The sequence below is a fragment of the Anneissia japonica genome, unplaced genomic scaffold (genome assembly GCF_011630105.1).
Source record: "Anneissia japonica isolate Jap-2015-1 unplaced genomic scaffold, ASM1163010v1 scaffold401_len1656234_cov178, whole genome shotgun sequence".
NCBI classification, from domain to species: domain Eukaryota; kingdom Metazoa; phylum Echinodermata; class Crinoidea; order Comatulida; family Comatulidae; genus Anneissia; species Anneissia japonica.
In genome coordinates, this window is record NW_022745982.1 from 967,338 (window position 1) to 992,141 (window position 24,804).

A 24,804-nucleotide genomic window follows, 5' to 3' on the forward strand; every position below is an offset into this window, starting at 1 on the left:
TTCTCAAATTGTGACCCAAGCTCACAAACGGGCTGTAAACTCGCACTGCACTGTATTGAGAAACAAACCTCAATACGCAGAATATGGCGTAGAATGTGAACTTTGTGTGAATTGGGTTTTTGTGTAATAAATAAAGTATAATTATTAATCTTACTATTCCTGAAGTTTGAGTTTAAAATTCCAACTGTAAGAGGTAAAATTTAGCCATTTTCGGATGGGAGCTAATGAAAAATGAATAGAAACCTGCCGAAAATATAAGCATTTTTCTCAAAACATGATTTAAGAAAGTTGATAAGATGACAATTATTCAAATGGTCATAACTTTGCTTCCAGACACCCGATTGAGTTCATTTAACTGTCATTTTAAAGTAAATGATATGTGTTATGCCATTATAACAAAAACTCATTTTGGCCTGAGGACGAGTTTACCAGCCTGTTTGTGAGCTTGGGTCACAATTGTACATTGAACATGCTAATTATTTGTCTTAGCTCTTATGTGCATAAGCGAAAATTTGCTATTCACGTGAATAAATTCGCCTATTGGAAGACAGCCTTTACGCCAAAAAATAAAAATGATAAGAGGTAACCTCAGTTTAATGCCCGGACTAGTGAGCGTTTGCTCTTGTTTTTTTAAAAGAAATAGTTCCGTCATGTTGATAACTTTGACGATAGCTCGCAGCAGCTTTATATCTGAATAATTACTGTCCTTTTTAAATAACATTGTTATTCATTAAGTTACAATCTCTTCCTTATTTTTTATTTCAATTATCTCTCATCTTGATATTTTCCCTGGCGAATGGTGCGAAGGTCTGGATCTGCACCTGCTTCATCATGCCCATATTGGGAAATTAAAGGTACAATATTTGTCATGGAAAATTTTATATGTAAACAGAACATGAAGGATTAATTGTTTCATAAAATTACTACACTATCACTGCAGTGTTATCACTTGAATTGTTACACTGTGAAACTGTCCCCAACACTTCTTGGAGAGGCCACGATTCAATCGACCAACCAGTGTAGCCAAGAGATGTCGCCGAGAGCGTGTAGCGATTTTTTGGATACCGGAGTTGATCCATTCCATTCTTTATTGATTGATTGACATGTCATTTCCCTGTACAGAAACCTGTTGATTCCTTGTAAAGGCCATACGACGATACGATTGGTATTAGGTTTTTTGGTAGTAAAATATCTGTCCGTGAAAACGAAATTGTTCCTTTTTTTCATCTCATAGTAAAGCTACATTTGCACTAGACACGATAACGACACTATAAAAATGCGCTCAGTTTTAAAAACCTTCTGGACTGAACATTTGAAGGTTTGTATGAAATGCATGGTCCAGATTTTAGCAAAATTATTTATACTCTGTTATTCATACTCTGTTATTCATATAAGCTGTAATATAGCAGTCAAAGATCATATAGCTTTTACGATACAAGTTTTCATAAGTGCTATATATCATTTAACGATTCAGACATTTGTTCTGATAAAACTGATTTAGGCTATATAGTATGGCAAAGATCAAATACAAAATACAAATTTTTATTATAGGTTTTATAGGTAACAAGGATCGAACCTCTGTCACAATATACAGGCTTTCATGCAGGATCATAACAAGTATCAAATTTTCTTGTAGGCTATATACAGTAGCAAATAAAGAATCAGATATCTGTTTGAAATACATGTAGGTTAATGGAAAAAGAATGTAAGACATCTGTTCTAAAATACATGTGATATTCTTGTTCGCATTACTAGTCGTTTCTAGATCTGGTCTACGTCTAGCCAAACAAACATCGCGCTTGTCAAGGCTATGTATACATTTTCGTAGCGATACATACGCAACTCTATGTGTACACCTATCAGTTTTGGGTACACATAGTTGGGTGGATCCAGAGAAAAATCTAGTTTGAGGTGAATTGGTTTGGATTTATTTGGTGTAAACACCAAGGATAGCCCACAAAAGTCTAGAAGAAGACTTATTTCCAGTGGGGTCCTTCAGGTGGTGATTGGGCAGCACACCGGGAGACAATCCCCTACTCTTTTCCGAAGAGTGTACTGCATTTTTTTAACGTGCACATGGGCCATAAATGCCTCATTTGAAAGACGGTGCACAATTGTAAACTTGTATTTCAGACCTCCAGCTGAAATACTAGAACAGTGATGGGAATTGAACAGGGAATTAAGAGATCTCAACGGTTCAGCGCACAGACAGTGGCTACCACCAATTTACCCGACTGAGCTAAGCTGCTCTCTATCACTATTTCACTTCACATCAGGAGGTAATAATGATAATAGTTGGATTCATATAGTGCATCAAGCAAAAAGCCTCTATGAGCTTTGGTGATTGAGCGTTTTGGTCCCCGGTTCAGTTCCCATTGCTGCCTCTCCTTGTGTTTCAGATGGAGGGCTGGATTACAAGTTACAATAGCGCACCGTCTTTCGGATGAGACGTTTAAGCCGTTGGTCCCGTTGATGGATAAACCGGCATTTGACAACATACCTGTAGCCCGGGTAAAGTTACACTTTGTCAGAGTTATGCCAGTGTGAACACGGCTTTATATACGCTTTTAAAGTAGATATACAGTATATCAGACAGCCTGTGAGTCTCAATTTTAAGACTAGATTCTAGATAGTGTGGTTGAGGTAAATTTACAACAAAAAACTGGCATTGGGAGAACGTGTCTATAGCCTACTGTAGGTAGAGTTGCAGTTCGTCAGAATTACCGCAGTGTGAACACGCCTTTATATGCGTTCGAAGTAAATATATTAGACTGTCTGTCAGACATGCACTCTAATTTTAAGACTCTATTCTAGAAAGTGTGGATGAAGTATTGACAGAAAAACCGGCATTGGAGAACATGTTGCAGTTTGTCAGAATTACTACAGTGTGAACACGCCTTTATACGCTTTTAAAGTAAATATATCATACTGCCTATGAGACATGCACTCTAATTTTAAGACTATTCTAGAAAGTGTAGATGAGGTAAATTGACAAAAAAACCAGCATTCGGAGAACATGTCTGTAGCCTACTGTAGGTAGAGTTGCAGTTCGTCAGAATTACTGCAGTGTGAACACGCCTTTATAAAGTTAATATATCAGACTGCCTGTGAGACATGCACTTTAATTAAAGGCTATTCCATATAGTGTCAATGAGGAAGAAAATGTAAACTAATTGTTTGATTGATAATGCTTTTATAGATTAGTCAGATGAGGTGTTACAACCTTAACCGGAGGGTATTTCAGAAAGTAGCTAATTATCAAAAATGGTATCTATAAAGTTATCTTTAATTAAGAAGAACAATGAACGTGCTCAAGATTGATTTTTCATTGGCTGTTTCTTGATATACTCACACCCTCTTGATCTATTTCGATAAACCGGTTTATGTCGAGCATCTCCATGATTAAGCTCAAGAGAGTTGGGAAAATAATTAGTAAATTGGTGTAATGTGTGGGGAAAAAAACTAATAGGAACAAATATCAATTAAAATAATGTACCTGCTCTGTATATTATTAGAAAAAAAATAATTATATTGCTTTTTTATATTACTATTGCTCCAGTTTCCATTGAAAATACTCCTGTTGTATACAGTCAGCGTGGCCACTTTGTCAAATGAAATTATGCCATTGGCTGGAGTAATATTGATGGTTAACTCATGCGCCACCTACTGAAAGCTCAGCATGGTCGAGAATTAATAAAGAGTTGCATCATGTCCTTTGACTCAATGAACTGCATGAACTAGTTGAAATAGTGCTTGGTCTTGGGGCTAGAATTTTTACTGTCTTTTTAATGTTGAAGTGAAGCCTTTAGTAATCATCACCTCGTAAATGTAGGGTTAATTAAGCATAATACTGATCATTTTGTACTTGAAATAATTCAATTTTTGCGAGCAAGAAAAAACTCTAGAACATACAGTTCATTTAGTGCTATTGAAAACTGTCTATATAATATGCATGTAGTATTTTCTACCTAGTCTTGTCCAGGCTATCAAATTGTATTTGACAAAAACATGTGACATGCCTAAATATGGTCATGATGACATCACATCATGACCATATATGGGCATACAATGGTTTTTTTGTCAAAGAAAATGTTGATAACCTGGACAGATTATTAACCTAAATGCTGGTCTCCATAAAATTGCTACAGAGCTCTTTCTGTGTTGCCACTGCATCACACTATGTACTGTAGCTTTCCCGACGTAGTCAATAAGGCTGCTGATTCAAACGATTCAATCTAATCAGTGTTGCTAAAACGATTAGGTGATAGCGATTTTATGGAAAACAGGCCTTTAGTGATTTTGGTGATGTATGAAGATGTTGTGAATTCTGTTTGTTGAGTGGGGGTGGGATAAGAAACATTATGATTTTTTTATATTTTGTCTATAAAATTTTGCCTCAAACATTTTGCTTAATAATATAATTTATTATTAATGAGCAATTAGTATATTGATATTCCATACACTTTAAGGTGTATTGCACATTTTAGATTTTCTTATTTTTTTCTTTTGCAGTTATATTTATATTCCAGTTGGTGGCTCGAGGAAGGGTTTTGTTCGGCAAATGCTTGGATCTCTTCTGTGCTTTGCTTTTGTTTATTATTGGCATGGGGTCGAGACACACATCTTTTACTGGGCTTTGTTCAATTGGGTTGGTGTTGTCTTGGAAACCGTAACCAGCAAAGTTTTAAACAGTGAAACAGCCAAAGCTTATGTCTATGTAAGTACAGCAATTTTCTGTAGTTTCAGTTGTATATGATATGATATTATGGGGTTATTACAGTACATGATGTTTCTGTGGGATATTTCCATAAAGCGGTGGCAGATCCAGGAATTTGAAATAGGGTGGCCCTAGGGAGAGACTTTCACAGACGAATGAAATGGCATTCCCGGACATCTAATTTGAATTTATTTTTATTTATTTTTTTTAATTCTGATAAATTTACTGGGAGGTTCCCCTCCTCCCCCCCTGAATCCACCACTGTATAGTGTGCTAAATAGGTGAGAGGCCCAAGATCATTTGCATATAGTATTTTTACCTCAAAAAATGCCTCATGTTTCAAAAATGGGGTTAAGGCGAATCGATTGGCTGAGCGGTTAAGGTAAGGGTGCCGCAATCTACAGCTATAATATTGTCGCTGGTTTGAACGGCAGCGGATAAGGACTTTAAACCGTAGGTCAGTGTACGCAATTGGCTCATGTGCACTTTGAAGAATCCAGTACATCTTTTTTTTAGGTGAGTAGGGGTTACCATTGTGTACTGGTCTATCTCATTGTGGACTAGAGTTGCGCCTTCTTTGTCTGTGCATGATGACATGACAGGACCCAATAAGGAGAAGTAAGTTGTGAGAATTAGTAGTCAACATCGTCTCGGGCCGAATATTCAAATTTTAAAGTTGGTCCTCAATCTGGAAGAAGAATTTCCACCTCAAATCAACCAATTTAGGTGCTGCTGTGAAATATGACCATTATAATAATGTGTGGTTGGCCAGTTTTTATGCAGTTTTCAGTTGACGGTATCTCATTGAGTGATGCATTTATAAGCTTAAATTTTTTGTATTGCTGGGATGCATCTCGAAAAAGCAAACTTATATAATAAAATCTAACCTTGTGAATGACCATGTTTTGGACCCTGAAAAATTATTTATATTTAACATTTATCAAAACCCTTCAACTTTTCTTCTCCAACAAATTCCAACCTACTGGCTGTATAATCCTTGAATACTACAGCTCTGCACCCATTAATTATGAAGTAATCCTTATTACGAACACATTTACAGTTGAGGAAAACCAGGTATATGCATACTAGCAAATTCAGCTGGTGCCTTTCAGCTTTATTGTCTAGTATTGTTATTTTTATCGTCAAGGAATATCTTATCTTTAGTTAATTGTTATCTATTCACCTGCATGTACGGGCCATCCAGGGGCAGATTTAGGGAAAAGTTCAAAATGGCTTACAAATACTAAAGGTTATTCATAATAGTTTGTACAGTACTGAACATGAATCATACCATTATTAGATACATATTTTAACTGTATAAATTATATTACATCTACAGTAGGCCTATATGAAATTGGTTCCCACTCATTAATTCTGGGTCCTCGCCTGCCAGTCCTAAGTGAACTAAATCAATATGACATGTAGTAGCCCAGGAACCACTCCCACACAGTGAGTTACAAACACTATGGCGAGTCGAATGGCCGAGCGGTTAGCAGGGGCACCGCAACCTACCGCTATAATATCAGCGCTGGTTCGAATGGCACGCTCGCCTATGGTTCTGGTCGAAGAACAAGTCTTCTCGGATAAGGACTATAAACCGTAGGCCCAGTGTACACAATTTGGCTCATGTGCACTTTAAAGAACCCAGTACACCATCTTTCGAGATGAGTAGGAGGTTATCCCTGTGTACTTGTCCATACAGCCCTTGTTGTTTAATGGACCACCTAGGATAGTGATTAATTTCACTGATTGGCATATCCTTGGCGCTTGTGCCTAAAGAAATGAAATGAAAAAATGAGGCAATGCATGAATTTACTCTGTCTTCTTAAAGACTTGTATCTTATATCCACATTATTGAGTTTTGACCAAGAGAATTTTCCCATATATGGGCTTGATGATATTATATCCATATATGGGCATGATGGTGTCATATCATACCCATATACGGGCAAATCACAAGTTTTCTGTCACAAAAAATTTAATAGTGTAAATAGAGGTTTATATGGATTTTTTTTTAATGATTAATGGGTTCGATTTCAGGGTATTTTAAAATTTAAATATTCTCATTCTAGACATCAAAAACTAAGATTCTACTAAATCCATATTTATCGTTTTAGTATGGAAATATACAATGCTCTTGTCACTTTCATTATTAATTTTTTTTTTTATTTAAAAAAATAACTTAAGCTTGTCAACACAGATTTTCATTAATATTCGTAGGCCATTATCACTGTGAGAATTTGCAGCCATTTCTGATTCTGTCATCGTCATTATTGATCGTCTGTGTCTTGTTACCTTGTAGTGTTTTATCGCTACGAAAGCTGTCTACACTAAAACAATCAACAAGAAGATATTTAAACAAGAAAGAAACAAATAAAGCTTGAATTACACACACAACCTCATCCTAACCAAGCTGTGCATCATGTACTAGGGATGTTACTCCACAAAGATCCTAATGACTTGCATATTTCCATCCTAAACATACTATGATGAATATGGAATAGATATTTTAGACCACTAAATGTACTAATGACCTGTATAACCCCTTCCTAAATGCACTATCCATAGGATGCAATTACAAAGTGCCCAGAATCAACAATAAAGCCAATAATGATTGATGGTCTCAAAATCAGAGATTTACAAAAAATCAACAATAAAGCCAATAATGATTGATGGTCTCAAAATCAGAGATTTACAAAAAATCAACAATAAAGCCAATAATGATTGATGGTCTCAAAATCAGAGATTTACAAAAAATCAACAATAAAGCCAATAATGATTGATGGTCTCAAAATCAGAGATTTACAAAAAATCAACAATAAAGCCAATAATGATTGATGGTCTCAAAATCAGAGATTTACAAAAAATCAACAATAAAGAGAGGCTGAAGCATCATTTGCTTTCTTTTGATGAATGTAACTGGTTGTATGCCCAAGTCGCTGAAAATATTGATATGCATGATCGCGGTCGTAAAGTTAAAATATAAATGACGTATTGTGTACAGCGCCACCAGTGTTAATTTTACACGAATACATTGTTTACTATCGGAACGGCATGTATTTTCGCGAAGCGATAGAACTTTCGTAGATTTTATATGCCTTATAAAACTACAGAATTCGTTTTTGATATTTTTGTATTAAATTGTGGGTTTTAATAAAAAATCTTGAGATTATTAGAAAAGCTGGATATTTTAGGCTAGTGGCGGGAGAGCTGGAGGTTAGGGCGAAAAGCGGGAGTCTCCCGCCAAATGCGGGAGACTTGGTAGGTATGAGGAGACACTCCTGCATACCTAAACAGGCCGTAGATGTGCAGGGGTCTAGGCCTAACATTTGTCGAAAAATCTCAAATTTCCTTGGACGACAAGTCACACAAAGTTTGTGTGGTAAATTTCGAGACATCAACAATCCACTTAGAGTAACTTAAATTACTTTCAAAAGATCAAATACAGCAATTATGATGATCATTACAGCAATAACATGGGACAGCCTCCATAGCTATCTCTGCTGTGCCAGTCCATTGTTTACATCCAACACCCAAGTTGGGTCATGTGACGCCCATCACCGAATCCCTCTATTGCCATAGCCTCCTAGGTCCCAAAGCCCCTAGTTACGCCACCCCTCAGAAATGTCATAAAAAATAACCAGAATATACTTTTAATATAATAATAAAAATAATGTGTAGTACCTTTTCCATGCCTGGACCCGCCGCTGTACTTTGGGTACACCAATTCTAGATGACAACAACCAAGTATATAAAATTAATTTGAAGAAAATAGACAACATTTTACTTAATCATTTTATAAAATGTTATAATTTGATAATTATTAAGTGTGCAACACTTACCAACACATCTTCTGTCATTTTTTAGATCATCCAATGTTCATCTACGACCGAAAACTGGGCTGTGACCCATCGGTTGCCGACCATAGATTTTCAAATCTGTTAATTGCCGAGAAAATATTTTCTCATTCTAATTCCGATGGAAGGCTTTGAATAATTTTACTTAAATAAACAGTAAATGAGTTTAAATATTGAAATTTATTCTTCAGGTTTTATTAGCTCAACATTAGCAGCATATGTCTGAGTATGGTCATGATGGCATCACATCATGACCATATATAGGCACACTATGACCATATATGGGTTATACAACAGCTTTGAATAATTTTACTTAAATAAATAGTAAATGAGTTTAAATATTGAAATTTATTCTTCAGGTTTTATTATCTCAACATTGGCAGCATATGTCTGAGTATGGTCATGATGACATCACATCATGACCATATATAGGTACACTATGACCATATTCGGGTATACAACATTTTTGTCAAATTTGATAGTCTGTGCAGGGCTTACCTTATGTGTGACAAGTTGATTACATAGCTTTCTGCAAACATGTCACTGAGTTCAATATTAGCAAGCTTGTCATTAAATGCACAATTTCTAACCAACATTCTGGCAACCTTTTATCATATTGTTTTCTCAGTCTTTTTAATATTATCTGGCATCATGCCACGTCTAGAAATAAAATTCTGGGTCGTCTTTTTGTGATGGTTCAAAAGGCCCTGGGGCAGATTGCTGTAATAAAATATGATCTTAAAATATTAATCTTAACTGGTCGATTATTATTGCTGACTTTATCACATAGATATCACCCTGGTTCCCTGTAAGACCATCGCTATAATACAGACCTTGTCGATTATATGCATCATGCAAACCCACACACAAACTCGTTTCATGTGTTTAAGTAACATTTATTGGCCAATCAAAAACAACTTACAATATGTAATCAAAAACAATTAACAGTATGAATTTAATAAAACCAGGGAAAAGTTAAATTAATTTAACTGTTCCCTGATAAAACTTGTTAACTCTATTTTTTCAAAGACTAGTATACCAAATGTTTGCCATGAGGCATTTATCGTACATTACATTGTTTAGGTGTGCATCAGTACCGACATGTAGCGGATACATGTCCCTTATCCAGCAGGATTTGAACCAGGTTCTTTCAGAACAAGAAGCAGCAAAATTACCTCTCAGCCAAACGCTCAGTTCATTTTCACACTTCTTGATACGCCACTCGTGTTTATGTAGAAATGTGCGAATGTGCTTATTCCATGTTTATTTTAAAGTCGGGCTCCTGAAGAAAAACATTTTTTGATGTTGTACATCTGATTTTTCTAAGATGCAAACAATATTATTTGACCATGCAAAAACTCACAAGAATAAGATACAAATTTTTGAATGTTTATAAACAGGGAGGAAAAAGGCAACCTACCTTTTTTTCAACCTTTTTTTCCCCATTTTTTAAATATTCAAAAATCTGTATCTCATTAACCGTTAACCCAAGTTTTCCATCGAATATGTTTTTTGTCTTAGAAAAATCAGTTCAACATATCAAAAAATGTTTTTTCCTCCGTAGCCTCACTTTAATCAATACCTTTTTTTCATATAGATGTGATGATATCATCATACCCATATATGGGAGTGATATGACATCATGCCCATATATGGGAGTGTTATGACATCATGCCCATCTATATGGGAGTGATATGACATCATGCCCTTATATGGGCAAATCGTAGATGTTTTCATGTAACACTTGCTAGATGTGGAAAGAAATTTCTTCTTGTGTATTTTACTGATTATGATTATGCTTCCCATTGCTATCAAATAAATGTGCTGTGTATTGTCAAAAACATCTGGCTGTCATGGACTGAAAGTTTTCAGCTGACTTTTCTTTTATGTGTATAAGGCATCTATAAAAAGAAAAAGCCATAAAAGGCTGAACAATAATAATAATTATAATAGATGATATAGATTGTAGATTTAGTCTAGTTACTCTGAATATTATGGCTATCAAATTACAACTGTTGTTTTTTTGTAGTCTCCAATAATAATTTTGACCATAGATCCATGGCATACACAAGAATCCTGTCCTTGATAAGCCATTTTTAGATAATCTGCGATTAATGTAATCGTTGTTTAGTTATCAAGCATGTATAAGGCTTATCTTTCTGGAATTTTCTTCTGTTTTTCTTCTAATTCATTTATATTTTTACAAGAAATATATGTTGTTTTGAATTTAATAGAACTACATGCGCAAATTCTAGCCAAGAATGTGTGGCAAACATCTTATAGGCCAATTTTCTCCTTCAAAACATGCCAAGAAAATATATAGCTTGCTTTTCTGATTAGACCAATGGGAATTGTATTTAAACTGTGTTATCACATTGATCTATAAATATAGATTATTATATATCTACATCACAATTAATGCCAAATAAGCGTTGAAACCATCTCTAGACCACTATAGTAATCGCGTCCCAGATGAAAAAAGTTGTGAAATTATTGTAAATTAGCTTGTATTATACGTTCTAGCAATGGTGACGAGTTGTGAAAGGTAGTAACAGCGTCAATACAGCATAGCAAGTTGTTTTGCAAAAAACTGTTTACTCATGAGATCATGCCACAAGTGTGTCTGGTGTTAATTAGCCTCCTCAGGAAGGAGTAATGCTTCGGGAAGGCTATTGTTTTTACCTGTTTTCTTATTCATGTTGTTGTTGTTGTTGCTGTTGTTGTTGTTGTTGCTGTTGTTAAAACAGTTTGTTAAAACAGTAACTGAAGTTTATTAATTTTGATTGGTTTCAAGCGCGCTCTTTTCAATTTTTCAGAGAAAAATCACACTTTGCAGAAGCTATTATTCCTGTCTCTTATACACATCTAGATGTGTATAAGAGACAGGCTGTGTATTGTCAAAAACATCTGGCTGTCATGGACTGAAAGTTTTCAGCTGACTTTTCTTTTATGTGTATAAGGCATCTATAAAAAGAAAAAGCCATAAAAGGCTGAACAATAATAATAATTATAATAGATGATATAGATTGTAGATTTAGTCTAGTTACTCTGAATATTATGGCTATCAAATTACAACTGTTGTTTTTTTGTAGTCTCCAATAATAATTTTGACCATAGATCCATGGCATACACAAGAATCCTGTCCTTGATAAGCCATTTTTAGATAATCTGCGATTAATGTAATCGTTGTTTAGTTAGTTGTTAAAATAGTTTGTTAAAACAGTAACTGAAGTTTATTAATTTTGACTGGTTTCAAGCGCGCTCTTTTCAATTTTTCGGAGAAAACTCACACTTTGCAGAAGCTATTATTCTTTGTGTTACTGCATAGCATACAAGGAGCATTTCTAGTTTACTTAAAACATGGCATTTTTATTTCAAAGGCTTGGCATTCAGATGCTTGGTATTCAGAATTCTGCATCAAAATAACAAAACAATGTGGGGCCCTGGTTTCCCACCCTCCCTCCTCCCCCCTCCCACAACCCTTTTAATTGAGGCAGCTTATTATTGTATATTCAATTTTCTTCGAAAATGTAATATTAACATCATCATATACAGTACCTCCATGCTATTATCAATCTTTAAAATAATTCATTCTTTTTTGAAAATTTAATGTTGTTTTAATATCATTTATATACCTCCCTGCTATTTTGGATCTTTAAAATCATTCATGTGAATTATTTTCCATCTCTGTTGTTGATACGGAGTGAAAGCAACAAGTAGTGTTTGTCTTGTATACTAGACAGTAATAATAATATGTTTGGGTTAACAGCGCTTTGCTTCTAAGTGCTCTTCATTATCTTCCATCCTTGGATGAAACACAGTAAAAACACACTCTTACCCTGGGAAGGATTTCATAATGTTGCAGCTTGTTCAGTGCATTTTATTTCATAACCTTCCAGGTAACCACCTGTATTCTTGGGCTGAGAGAGATAGCCATAGGTAAAGTGTCTTGCCCAATGACACAAGTGAAATGCACAGCAAGGGACTGAACCCTGACCGAAAGGTTGAGAGGCTTGTGTTAAATTGCATTATATTAAATTGTTTGGTAGATAGATGCTTAAGAACTAGACATTCTTCATGATTTGATCATGGACCTATTCTGATAGTGTTATAAATGATCATATACAAAATTGTGAGGCATTCCAATATGTTTTAGGTTTACAAGGTATACTGGAAAATGATAATGTAGCCTGTAATGTAAGTAATAAATTAGGTTTAATATTTTCTAATACTAACATTATTGACAGTTTGTAAGGGTCTATACTATTGATTGAAGAAGCATTTGCTATACATAGGCTACACCCATTGCTTAACAATGGGCTAAAAGCTTCAAAGGAGCTTTCTTTGTTTTTGTAGGCAACTTTGATCAGTAGGGGAAGGATTTGATCAGTAGGGTAAGGATTTGATCAGTAGGGTAAGAATGCTTTGATCTTTAGTTTATTCATAGCTATGTCACCTACTAGGGGTAATGTTTTGATTGGTAAAACACTTTTGGTGCTTGAGCATATAAGCTATAATAATAATAAACTTGCAAATATGGATATTTTTTCATTCCTGATGATGACATAATTAATGTCGAAATATTGAATCCCGACACGATGGCGTGCATTTCTATACTTGTTTGGTGTATCATCTCTGTTTCTCTCTTCCAAATGATTTAAATATTTTTTTTAGTCTTTGTAGTGTTAATTTTTCCTTACGCCTGCTTCATTTTAAGCCTGTTTTATGTTTTTTTTTTTTTTTTTTTTTTTTTTTTTTTTCATTTTCATTACTTTATCAGATCAAAATGTCTTCAATGCCTTAAAATCATATTGTATATTGTTTGGTGTATCATCTCTGTTTCTCTCTTCCAAATGATTTAAATATTTTTTTAGTCTTTGTAGTGTTAATATTTCCTTAAGCCTGCTTCATTTTTAAGCCTGCTTTAGTTTTTTTCTCCTTTTTTTTTCATTTTCACTTCTCATTTACATACTTGAGGACATCAATATAATATATATTTTTTTTATCCATTTTATAAATTTTTTTAAATTTTTTCCCCAAATTTAGGGCAGGGCCATTTTAAGGAGTAGACCATCACATTATGCCCTTAAAATGATGAAGAAACAGGCCCTTTTCCCCCAACTTTGTAGGGGTGATGGGCCCAAAGAAGTCTTATCTAGGGTCTTAAAGCCTCTAATTAGAATCAGTAAAAATTTCCTTAACAAATATCAGATGTATAATAATTTTGCTTCCTATGTTTTTCTATAGAGACCCTTACATTTTTTTTAAAACTTTTTTTTTTTGTAAATCTGCTGTTAAAACTATTTTTTTCTCTGTCTTATTGGAAGGTGATGTTATAGTCATTTGATTCCTTTAAGTAGCCAAAAATTTTGTTATTTTAAATGTGAAATTTTTTTCCCCTTGAACCCGAAAAGTCGAAAAACAGGCCCTGCACTTACGGTACAATAAACCTAAGGGCCGATATTCCGTCTTTCCAGATCAGGTGATCTAATTTGGGGTAATCACTTGACTGTTATGGGTCATAGTTTGCGGCTTCGTAACATTTTCACTAACAAAAATGTATTTATCTTTCTTCATTTTGAAAATGAATGCTGATAAGGCTTTGCAATTACTTTTGTACGATTCCCTAGAAGATATTAATGGCAATGATTATACTGAACGCGACTTAGATATCGAAAGTGAGATAAAAAGCATAGTTTCTAGTACTAGGCCTAGCCCTTCTTCAGATGAATATGATAGCTGCAGGCCTAGGTGTGCAGGTCGGTAATACCAGTAGCAGTAGTAATCATATATGATTTGTTTTCAAATATGGATAATTTCTCCAAATAACTCAGGGTCAGCATGATGTAAGTTCAAAGATGTAAGTTCAAAGGGTTAAAACAAACGGTAATCAATGATGAGCTAAAAATAACTTTAGACCCAGGAAATAATAATAATAATGTTGTATTTATATAGTGCATATTGCACATTGCCCCTATGCGCTTTACAGAGAAATAATATAACAAATAACAATAAAATAGTAACAATAAAATAAAATAAAAATAATCATAATAACAATAACAATGAGACTAAACTACTACTATTCCTTAAACTAATTAGTGGTTGGCCGTTAACTCTGAGGAGCTCATCTTCAACTTCAAAAATAAATGTGCATAATATGAATAGGCCTACAGATCATTTTGTACATTCATTTAAATTGTACTGTGCTTTTACCTACCCTTTTCTGATAAACTACTCCTATTCCTTAAACTAATTAATTGTTGGCCGTTGACTCCGAGGAGCTCATCCGCCCTTTGTTCAGCTATTGGTTTTTCTTGCTGCTGGGTGACCATAAACATCCTCCCCTCAGCAGCCACTAAGACATTTCAGAGGGTTGTCAGTTTAGTCGCCGACGCTTCGACTGGATGGAGTTTAATGTCGTACCCAGGACGTCCCTATCTACCTTAAGCTATGCTTAACTACTCTTAAATACAGAACTACTCTTAAATACAGGAAAGGGTAAAAGTCGAAGGTTAATAGGGAAGTCTTTAAAATTGGCTTTAGGCTTTAATAATAGATATTACATAAGTGATGTATTTATAGATGGAAGTAATAGTAATGTAGCTTGCAAGGCTTAACATGTTAGAAAAAAAAAAAAAAATATGATTTGTAGGTGAGAATTCAAAGCTCTTAAACTATTTCTAATTTAGGGTCAGATGTATGAGATATAAGAACTCAATATCAATCTAATTGAATAAGGCATATGTTAATCCTCTTCTCCATAAATCAAACACACTACCATTTTCTCTTCCCTTTAAACCAATTTTCAAAGAAGTAGCATTTATGTTGGTCAATTTCTCATGTTTAATCCATTTTTCATAGCAATAAAATTGTAAAATCATAACAGTAATAGTAATATTTTCTTCATAAATCATAAATTTCACACATTGACAAGAAATTAATTTCATGTGAATCAATTTTAATTACCCCAGTCATTGGCACAAAATGTATGGTGATGCATACAATTAGGTTCCTGGGGGAATGTTCCCACAACTTAAACCCCAGAATTCATATTTTGAAACATGTCAACTTAATAAGCCGGTTGAATGCAATTTCTCTGGTCTTACTATGTACTTGATCAATGTAATACCAAAAAAATAGATCCAGTGTGAACATTTTGCACAAAATTCAGCAACATAATCTAGGGGTGCGCGGGGTATGCACATTCTCCCCTAAAAAACCTGCACCCCCAGTTGCCCTTACCCCGATTGAAATTTTTTTATCATGCACAAGTAGATAAATATCACCTCACATCACCTTATTTTGTGAGCTGGCACCCCATTTCAAGACTTTTAACTTGCACTTGGTCGAATTACCGAAGTCACACGTTAAGTTTCTAAGCGTATCATACCTGTCAATCAGAGAATATCAAGGATGTTTTTTACCGAACAGAAAGGGTCAAATGGATGAGCATGCTGTGGTAAACTCCTCTTGATATGTGCAATTAAACATTTCATCACACATTTGTGTGAACAACGTTCCAAATGCATGTTTTAGTACTTAAACATTTTTCTGAATTTTGTGATTGCGTATTTGAACAGAAGATTTGTCGGGTGAATAGTACATGAGATTTTACCTAAGGATTTTCGTTATGTAGACAGGGATCCCAAGTTTCCCGCAACTTGCAGGAGTCTCCAGGAAGTCAGGAAGGCCTCCCGTGAGCAAGCAAGTATCTCCTCTCGGAAAATAACCCATCTACCGCAAATTCATGATATTTGTATTTTTTTTACCAGTTTTAAATACTGTACAGTATTATACAATTGTCTCCCAGAAGACAGTGTCAATGAGTATCACCATCCATGACAGAATATAATTAAATGTCTGTTAAGAAAAAGATCTCCCGGATGTGGATTCTTCCACCTTGGGACCCCTGTGTATATGTTTCTTTTTTAGTTCCAGTTTGTTTTATGTTTCCATCTCTAGCGCCTTGAGAATTTTTCTTAGTGGATACTGGTATGTGTGCAAAATAAACCGTATTCATTATTATTCTCATTATTATAATATTATTATTATGTAGCAAAGCCAATTTCTACTATCTGTTGTATCAAAAGTCATTACTGAAATGTTTATACAGTGTGCATTATCTATAACTTCATGTGGTGGTGTTGTGGTACTGGTGATGGTAGCTGTCATAGTGAATGTGGTGGTGGTGGTGTAGGTGATAGTATTGGTGATGATGATGGAAGTGATCGTAGTGGTGGTGGTGGTGATTGTGATGGTAGTGTGATGGTGATGGTAGTGGTGATGATGATGGTAGTGGTGATAGTGATGATGGTAGTGGTGGTGGTGGATGTGGTGGTAGTGATGATGATGGTAGTAGTGATGATGATGGTAGTGGTGATAGTGATGGTAGTGGTGGTGATGATAGTGGTCATGATGATGGTAGTGGTGTTGGTGATGGTAGTGGTGTTGGTGATGATGATGGTAGTGGTGATGGTGATGATGATGGTAGTGGTGATGATGATGGTAGTGGTGATAGTGATGGTAGTGGTGATAGTGATGGTAGTGGTGATGATGGTAGTGGTGGTGATGGTAGTGGTGGTGGTGATGGTAGTGGTGATGATGATGGTAGTGGTGTTGGTGATGATGGTGGTGGTGGTAATGGTGATGATGGTTGTGGTGGTGGTAATGGTGATGATGGTAGTGGTGGTGGTGATGATAGTGATGGTGATGGTAGTGGTGATGATGGTAGTTGTGATGACAATGGTGGTGGTGGTGGTGATGGTAGTGGTGATGATGATGGTAGTGGTGGTGGTGTTGATGATGGTAGTGGTGATTATGAGGATGATGGTGGTGGTGGTGATGATGATTGTGGTGGTGGTAGTGGTGGTGATGATGATGGTAGTGGTGGTGATGATGATGGTAGTGGTGACAGTGATGGTAGTGGTAAGTGACGATGATGGTAGTGGTGGTAGTAATTGTGGTGATGATAGTGATGATGGTTTTTTATTTTTTATTTTTACTTTTTCTAGATTTTATCAGAAATGTTAATTCAGGAGACAATATGAAAATTACAAATTAATTATATTAAAAAGTCCAGCAATGTTCAGTACACATCAACTATAATTTGATGAAGATTACTCTAAAAATATTTTGTAAATAGGTTATTGATCATCCTTCATCTTCTTTTATGAGTGTTTCATTATTGTTTCCCTCAGAAATTTAATTTGAGTTGTGTTAGCTGGCGACGTTTAACGGCTCTGTTCTCAGCCCCTGGCTACATAGCGCTCAGCTTAGCCAATCTTCTCTTCCTCTCTGGCATCGATATGGGTTATTTATATTTCGAGAGGTTGATTATTAAAAGTAAGTATGAATATCAAATTTATATTTTATCGTGATTAAGCTTGCCAAACAAATTAGTAAGCATATAAAAATTTTCAAATTTATTCACAAGATGACGAAATAGAAATGCTTATATGATGATGATAAAGATGATGATGGCAGCAAAAACCAATGATGAAAATATATTGATAATGAGACAATGATAATAATAATTAGATTATTAATTATAAGTTTTTGTCGTGTTTTAACAAAATGTAACTGTTATTGTGCTCTACCTTTATTAAATTTGAAACTTACAGTAGTGCTTGAATAATGCTTGACTAGAGCTGTATCTTGGGGGTTAAGATGCTTGCCGTCCGATCCAAAATTCTAAAAATTCCGGCATTTTTTTTGTTACACCTAAAACGGCTTCAAATTCAAATTAAACGTAATATTGCAATTGAACATATAAGTCAACCCAAAGTCATTCTGTTGGATGTGAAAGGAAAATACAGGTCTCCCTCCAATTAAGGACCAATTTTGGTACCAAGGTTTACATGGTCTTTAGTCTCTGATTAGAATAATAAAGATAAAAGACATGTTAATATGGGTACACAGAAAATTGTCTCAAATTGGAGGTGGTGTTTTATTGGAGTTGTCTTTAATTAGAGGAAAACCTGTGTGATGAAAAACATTAGGGCTTTATTTTGTTGATATATAACCCCCTCAACCAAAGCTACTTTTAAAATGTAAATACCTAGTATAAATGTATAGTCTTTTGTTTAAAATCAACAAGGAAATTTTGATTAGGCCACGGGGACCAGGGCAGCTGCAGTGCAGTGCCTGTCATGGTCAGTACACCAGGAGTAATCATCTATACTTTTCAAATACATTTTGCCCTCCAATTCGAGACTACCTTTGGGACCTGAAAATTTAGGGTGGTCTCGTGGTTCGGTTTCCAATTTTGGATTGGATTGGATTTATTTGAAGGATCCACTAAAGTCTAGAAGAAGACTTATTTCCAGTGGGGTCCTTCTGGTGGGGATTGAACAGTACGGGAGACAATTACCCTACTCTTTTCCGAAGAGTGTACTGCGTTCTTTATTGTGCACATGGGCCATAAATGCACACAGGACCAACGGCTTAAACGTCTCATCTGACAGACTGTGCGCTATTGTAACTTCTCCATGGTTCAGCGCACACACAGTGGCTACCACCACATTAGCCGTCTGAGCTATCTAGAGGGTTAGTTTTGTGTTTAAATGAACTGAAAATTGTTGTTTTGTTCTTTGAAAAAGGGGTCTTGAATTACAGAGGTCTTTAATGGGAGGGTGCACTTTACTGAGGTCTTTTTTGGTGTGTGTTCTATTACAAACATGGAGCAAGTGGCTTAACATCCCTTTAAAAGGATGGAGTAATTAGATCTAAGTGTCTTTCTTAAGGACACTAACAAATACAACAATGGCAGTTTTGAACTATTTCATCTCACACTGAAGTCCAATCCCAATACCACTGTGCAAACTCACCCTTGAAACACCTTTTAGGCCAAATAAAAAAAAATACTAGATTCTTGTCCAATCACGCATCCGTTTTCTCTTTTTTTTGTTTTTTTTCTTCTTTATTTTATGAAATGTATGAAAATGTAGCTAACTCGCATTAGTAAAATTCCTCTCTCGATCGTTCGTAGTTGGGATGCATATGTCTGTTTGTTTTACTTGCTTTCAATGTATCTACTTGTTGAAAGTAGTAGCTGTTCCCCATCCACCATCTTGGATTTGCCATCTCGGAGTTGAAAAAAAAAAGTGCCCTCATTCTCTTTTTTCAAAATATTAGGACGAGAAACTACTTCTGTTTTTTACTTGGCCTTAAGATTCTTATTTTAACGTACAAGGCCTTATTATTCCTCCAACCTTTAAATATTGTTGAACTAATTTTTATAGTATGAACCATCTCCTTGTCGCTGCTCTCCTAAAAAATCATAACATTTCATACATAGTCCCATATTATGGCACTCTCTATGTTTATTGAAAACTCACTACACAAAAATCTTTTAAAATTAATTTAAAAATCTTCTAATAGTACACTCTGAGTGTTAATAACTACGTCATTTTTTGAAATTGACATAATATTTTTTGATTGTTGTTATATTATTTGCTGAAATGCAGGTATACATTTGATACTTAATGTTAGTGACTTTTCTGAGAAAATTTGCTAGAAGGGCAAAATAAAGAGGAATGAACATTTTAAAATGTTTTAGGAGGTTGTAAAAACCTAAAAATATCTAATTCCTTGATTTCTCTAGATTTTCACTCTAGATTCATTGATTTTTATGCCCTTAGATAATGGTGTTTCCCAGAAGGGAAAAGGGAAGAAGAATGAACATTTTAGAATGATTTAGGAGGTTGTAACAGTTGTATGCCTAAAAATATCTAATTCCTTGATTTCTATTGATTTTTACTGAGATAATTGTGTTTCCCCCGAGAACACAAAACATAAATACAGGAATTGCCCAATTTATTGATCTTTACCCCTTAGATAATGGGTTCCCCCCAAGATAGCAGAACTAAACAAGATGGAATTTACCCCAAAAAAATGTCAGCTTTCTTGATTTCTGTTTGTGTTACCTTAACTAAGGGAGGTTTTGCTCCTAGATATGTATGTTGTTGATTTCCCAGCTAATATGATGCAATAAATACAATTGATTATCTGTCAGATGTCTTGTCTTCTCTCTAGTGTTTTATGTTGCATCCTGACATATTCTAATATAGTGGTTCGATAGTCTTAGGATTCTGGTGTACTGATCCTTCTGGGTACCATGCTATAAATAGCTAGCAATTAAATACTGCGTGCATGACTATGTTGAAGTTCAATCCATCTGAACAATCATATGTCTTTAACACAATTATCTGCAATAATATATTCTTAATGAATTTTGTCTAGCTTAATAATTTGTATGTTGATTTGTGTGCTGGTTTTCTAAGCCGACAGTAAATGTATTTACCGTAGTACGTCTCAGCAGTTTATTAGTGTGTTCAAGGTTGGACAATGAGCAACAAATCGTTGTTGCTAAGTTTAGCTCACATTACAAAAGAACACACAATGCAACTTACTGTACATTAGCGTGTAATTACAGTTAATTTTCACAACAGCTAAATACTGTACTTCACTCAAGCTTCAATAATAATAAAGTGATAATACTGTATCAAAACTGTACCTGGTAGGTTCAAACACAAAATGTGCTGAAGATGTAAAATTGTTTGAATTTTTTTGACCTTTGACTTAGTCATGTGCACTTGAAAGTATCAGATGGTTTTAACTTGGAGGTCAGGGTTCAATCTTGTGCTGTGCTTTTCAGTGGTGTTCTTTTTAATCAAGGTACTGTATGTAGGAGTGGTTTGGCGCAGTGGTTGTGGTTCTGCTTCTCAACCTTAAGGTCGCAGGTTCAATCCCTCGCTGTAAATTTCGCTTGTGTCCTTAGGCAAGGCATTCTGTCTACAGTTGACTTTCTCCACCCAATAGTACAAGTGGGTACCTGGTAGGTTCAAACACAAAATGTGCTCATACAGCTGCAACATCATGGAATTCTCCCTTCGGTGCTGAGTGTGTGTTCAATATGTGCTTGATCCAGTGGGGAGGGTGGAGGGTGGGGTGGTAATAATGTAAAGCGCTCAGAGGCCTTGTTAGCATGAAGCACTATATAAGTCTAACATATTATTATTATTATTATTATCGTTATTATTATTCTCGTTATTATTATTTTATTCACATTTTGACTCCACCCAGTGATGTACCTTGTATAGAATGTGATTAATAATAATACTGATTACTGCAGTAGCTACAACGTAATGGAATACATTTACCGGGGAGCTGAGTATGTATTGCTTAATGTGAACCGCCTCAAGGCTTTTGCAAATGCCATACAAGACTGACTATTATTATTATTATTATTATATTTGATAAATAGACTGGGAATGATAATGTGAAGGTTATATGAGCCTTGACTTGATAATGTTGCAGGGTGGTACACTGTTTGTGTCATTGGGAGTGGAGAAGTTTCTTCAACTCCTAAGGCAAGCATTTAACCACAAAGTTTTTGTCTGTTGTCAAATGTTTTTTTTTATATTTTTTTTATTTTATTATGTTATTCTTACTGTTATTATTGTTTTTATTATTATTGTAATATTTATATTTGCTTTATTATTTGTGTCATTTTGTTGTGTTATTATTATTGTTTATTTTTTATATTTTTATATTTACATTTGTTTTATTATCATTATCGTACCACTTCAGGCAAATTTACATGCTTAATTTTTTTGTCTAAAAATTGCGTAACATTTGGCCAAATTTGTGTGAAGCATAGATCACCATTTTACTGTTTATTGCGTTTCTTGTCGAAAGATATTGCTGTATTAGATTACATATAAAAAAACCACAAAATTAATCTATCAGAATGAAAAAATAACGCTAATTTTTTGATGACGTAAGCTACTGTTCCAAGGCAGGACAATGTAACTTAACAAAAATATAAAAGCAGTTACGTTGTCCTGCCATGGGACGGCCGATAGCCTTCTTATCCCCAACAATTATCCCTTGTTGGTCCCCCAGTCCCGGTTTCCCATCACTTGCAAATTGAGTACCAGGACTGCCCAACGTTCGAACTGTGCTGCCGCCTATGATAATTACTCATATGTTTCTTCATTGCAGGTTTTCCAACCGGACCACTGGTGATGTTATTTCTTTACTACTGTATGGTCCAACTTATCTTGGAATGCCACAGAACATGGGGTAAAAAATACCTGTGTGAAAAGGCTTACCTTTGACCTCTGTAACAATCCCTAGAGCAGGAGACACAGAAGGGATGACGTGAAGACTATTAAACAGTATTAGTATTGTTGTTATTATTATTATTATTATCATTATCAGACATCATTGTTATATATAAGGCCAATCATAATTGTCATATTCTTTCATTCTTCTGATGGTGATCAGATTCAGCTCACAAAACACAAGACAATAAACCATTGGTTTTTCTCATTACCCATTTTTTTACTCCTTTGTTTACCTAAAGTCTTATTTTTTTTGTTTAAAAGTGATTATGTAAACCTTCACAAATTATTTAATTTCATTTAATAATAATAAATTGCAATAGTCTATGAGATCAAATTTTTTATATTGTTCTTCCTCATAGTCTTTTTGTTTCTCAACTTCTTTTAATGAGTGGTGTTTTTAGATTTTTCTTTTCATTGAGATGCTATAATTTGTATTATGGACAGGTTAGACCATTAATATTAAAGTATGACCAATGCATTAATCTATTTCATTAATTCATTATTTTTTGAATAATGTAAAAGTTCTATTTTTAGTTAATAGTGTGAAGTAGCAGGAATATGCATATTAATTTCAGTTGTCTACCTGTGATCAGGTGCATAATAAAATATATACGGACAAAGGTGCTGTTTAGATATCCTAGCCTGCCCTCAATACTCTTCCTTTATAGCAGTAACTTGTTTTAATACTCATCCACATTGAAGACTTCTTCTTTTTTTTTTTTTGTATATTTGTAGACACAAATTTTGAAATAAAGAGAAATTGAATTAAATATTTATTTGCTTTCATTTCTTAGATCTAACCATTATAAGTGTACTGTATTTATCATAGTAAATCTAACGTTTGCTTGGCATAGAAAAATGTATGGGAGTGTAACCATATGTGTATTACTTAGGATGCCTACGTTGTAGAGATTATATTAAATAGTCGATACACATGAACTCTTTGCACATAAAATAATTAATTGTATTACGTGACTCAAAGAAATTATAGGACAGTCAATATATCACATTACGACAAAAAACTGTTGTATGCCAATATGTAGTCATGGGGTGCCAATAATATGGTCGTGATGTGATGTCATTATGACCAACTTTTGGTAAGTCACATTTGGTAGCCTGGACGGGGTTTTAGATTTTGATAGCGTGGAGCCTCTGTGATCCACCAAAACAACCACATCTTGGCCATTAGCAAAAGCGGCAACTTCCATTTTGGCAACATTATTTCTGCATTAAGAGGCATTTATTTTAATGAGCACTCCCAAAAAATTGATGTATGTATTCGCTACCTCTTATTCAAACTGCGCACATTCTCTTTTTTTATGAGTTCCAACAAGATTTTCATCAATGATGGTGTCATCAGAACGCTGGACCACACGTAGAGGAAGACTTGCAAAGAACATATAATAATTATGGGAGAACAGCACTCTGTACGGAATAGCCCCCGCCCCTCCCCTTAGCTTAACATGTTTAAAGAATAATAATGTAACTCTTATATACTGCATTCCATACACTCATTGCACTTAACAATGGAAAGAAAATGGATGAACTTTAAAATTTATTAAATTTTGAGAAACATTTACTACCTGTCGAAGATTCAAATGTCAAAACCTCTTTTTTTATAGTCTCATCACCGAGATTACATATCTAATCATTTAACTCCATTATTCTCCCAGGTCGTGATTCACTTACGTCTGACAATAAATTACATCTAAAGGTCAACTAGAATGGAGGGGTCCTACGGGAATCTTTTTTTTTTTTTTCTCCGCAGCCAATCAGTGGAACGGATCACCTGTCAATCTTAAGAGATCACTGATTCTGACAGCCTTTAAGTCTGTACTTAAAATAATTTTATTTTGAAATGTCGGTTACGTGCTGCGATGAGTCAGCACGCCATGAGCATAATTATTGTATGAATATCTGTACATCATAGGTTTTTGTACTTATTACTGTATACAATAACTACATCTTTGTTATTAGTTTATTTCTATGCATGTTTTTAATGTAAACATGCTGTAAAGTATTGCATGATTGGCTGCTATGCCTCTTAGAACCTACTAAAGCTCTGTTAACGCTATCAAATTTTCTTAACAAAAAACTGTTG

At 34.7% G+C, this 24,804-nt stretch overlaps 1 protein-coding gene across 1 annotated transcript in view; it reads left to right on the forward strand.

The window, feature by feature from the left end:
- The window catches only part of LOC117120137 (protein-cysteine N-palmitoyltransferase HHAT-like), a 72,127-nt gene extending 48,648 nt beyond the window's left edge, over positions 1-23,479 (forward strand). Inside the window, exons 10-12 of the mRNA XM_033265156.1 lie at positions 4,513-4,717; positions 17,772-17,916; positions 22,579-23,479. Coding sequence (XP_033121047.1) covers positions 4,513-4,717; positions 17,772-17,916; positions 22,579-22,694 — 466 coding nt within the window. The 3' untranslated portion in view covers positions 22,695-23,479. The remainder of the gene's footprint in view (positions 1-4,512; positions 4,718-17,771; positions 17,917-22,578) is intronic.
- Positions 23,480-24,804: the final 1,325 nt, after the last annotated feature.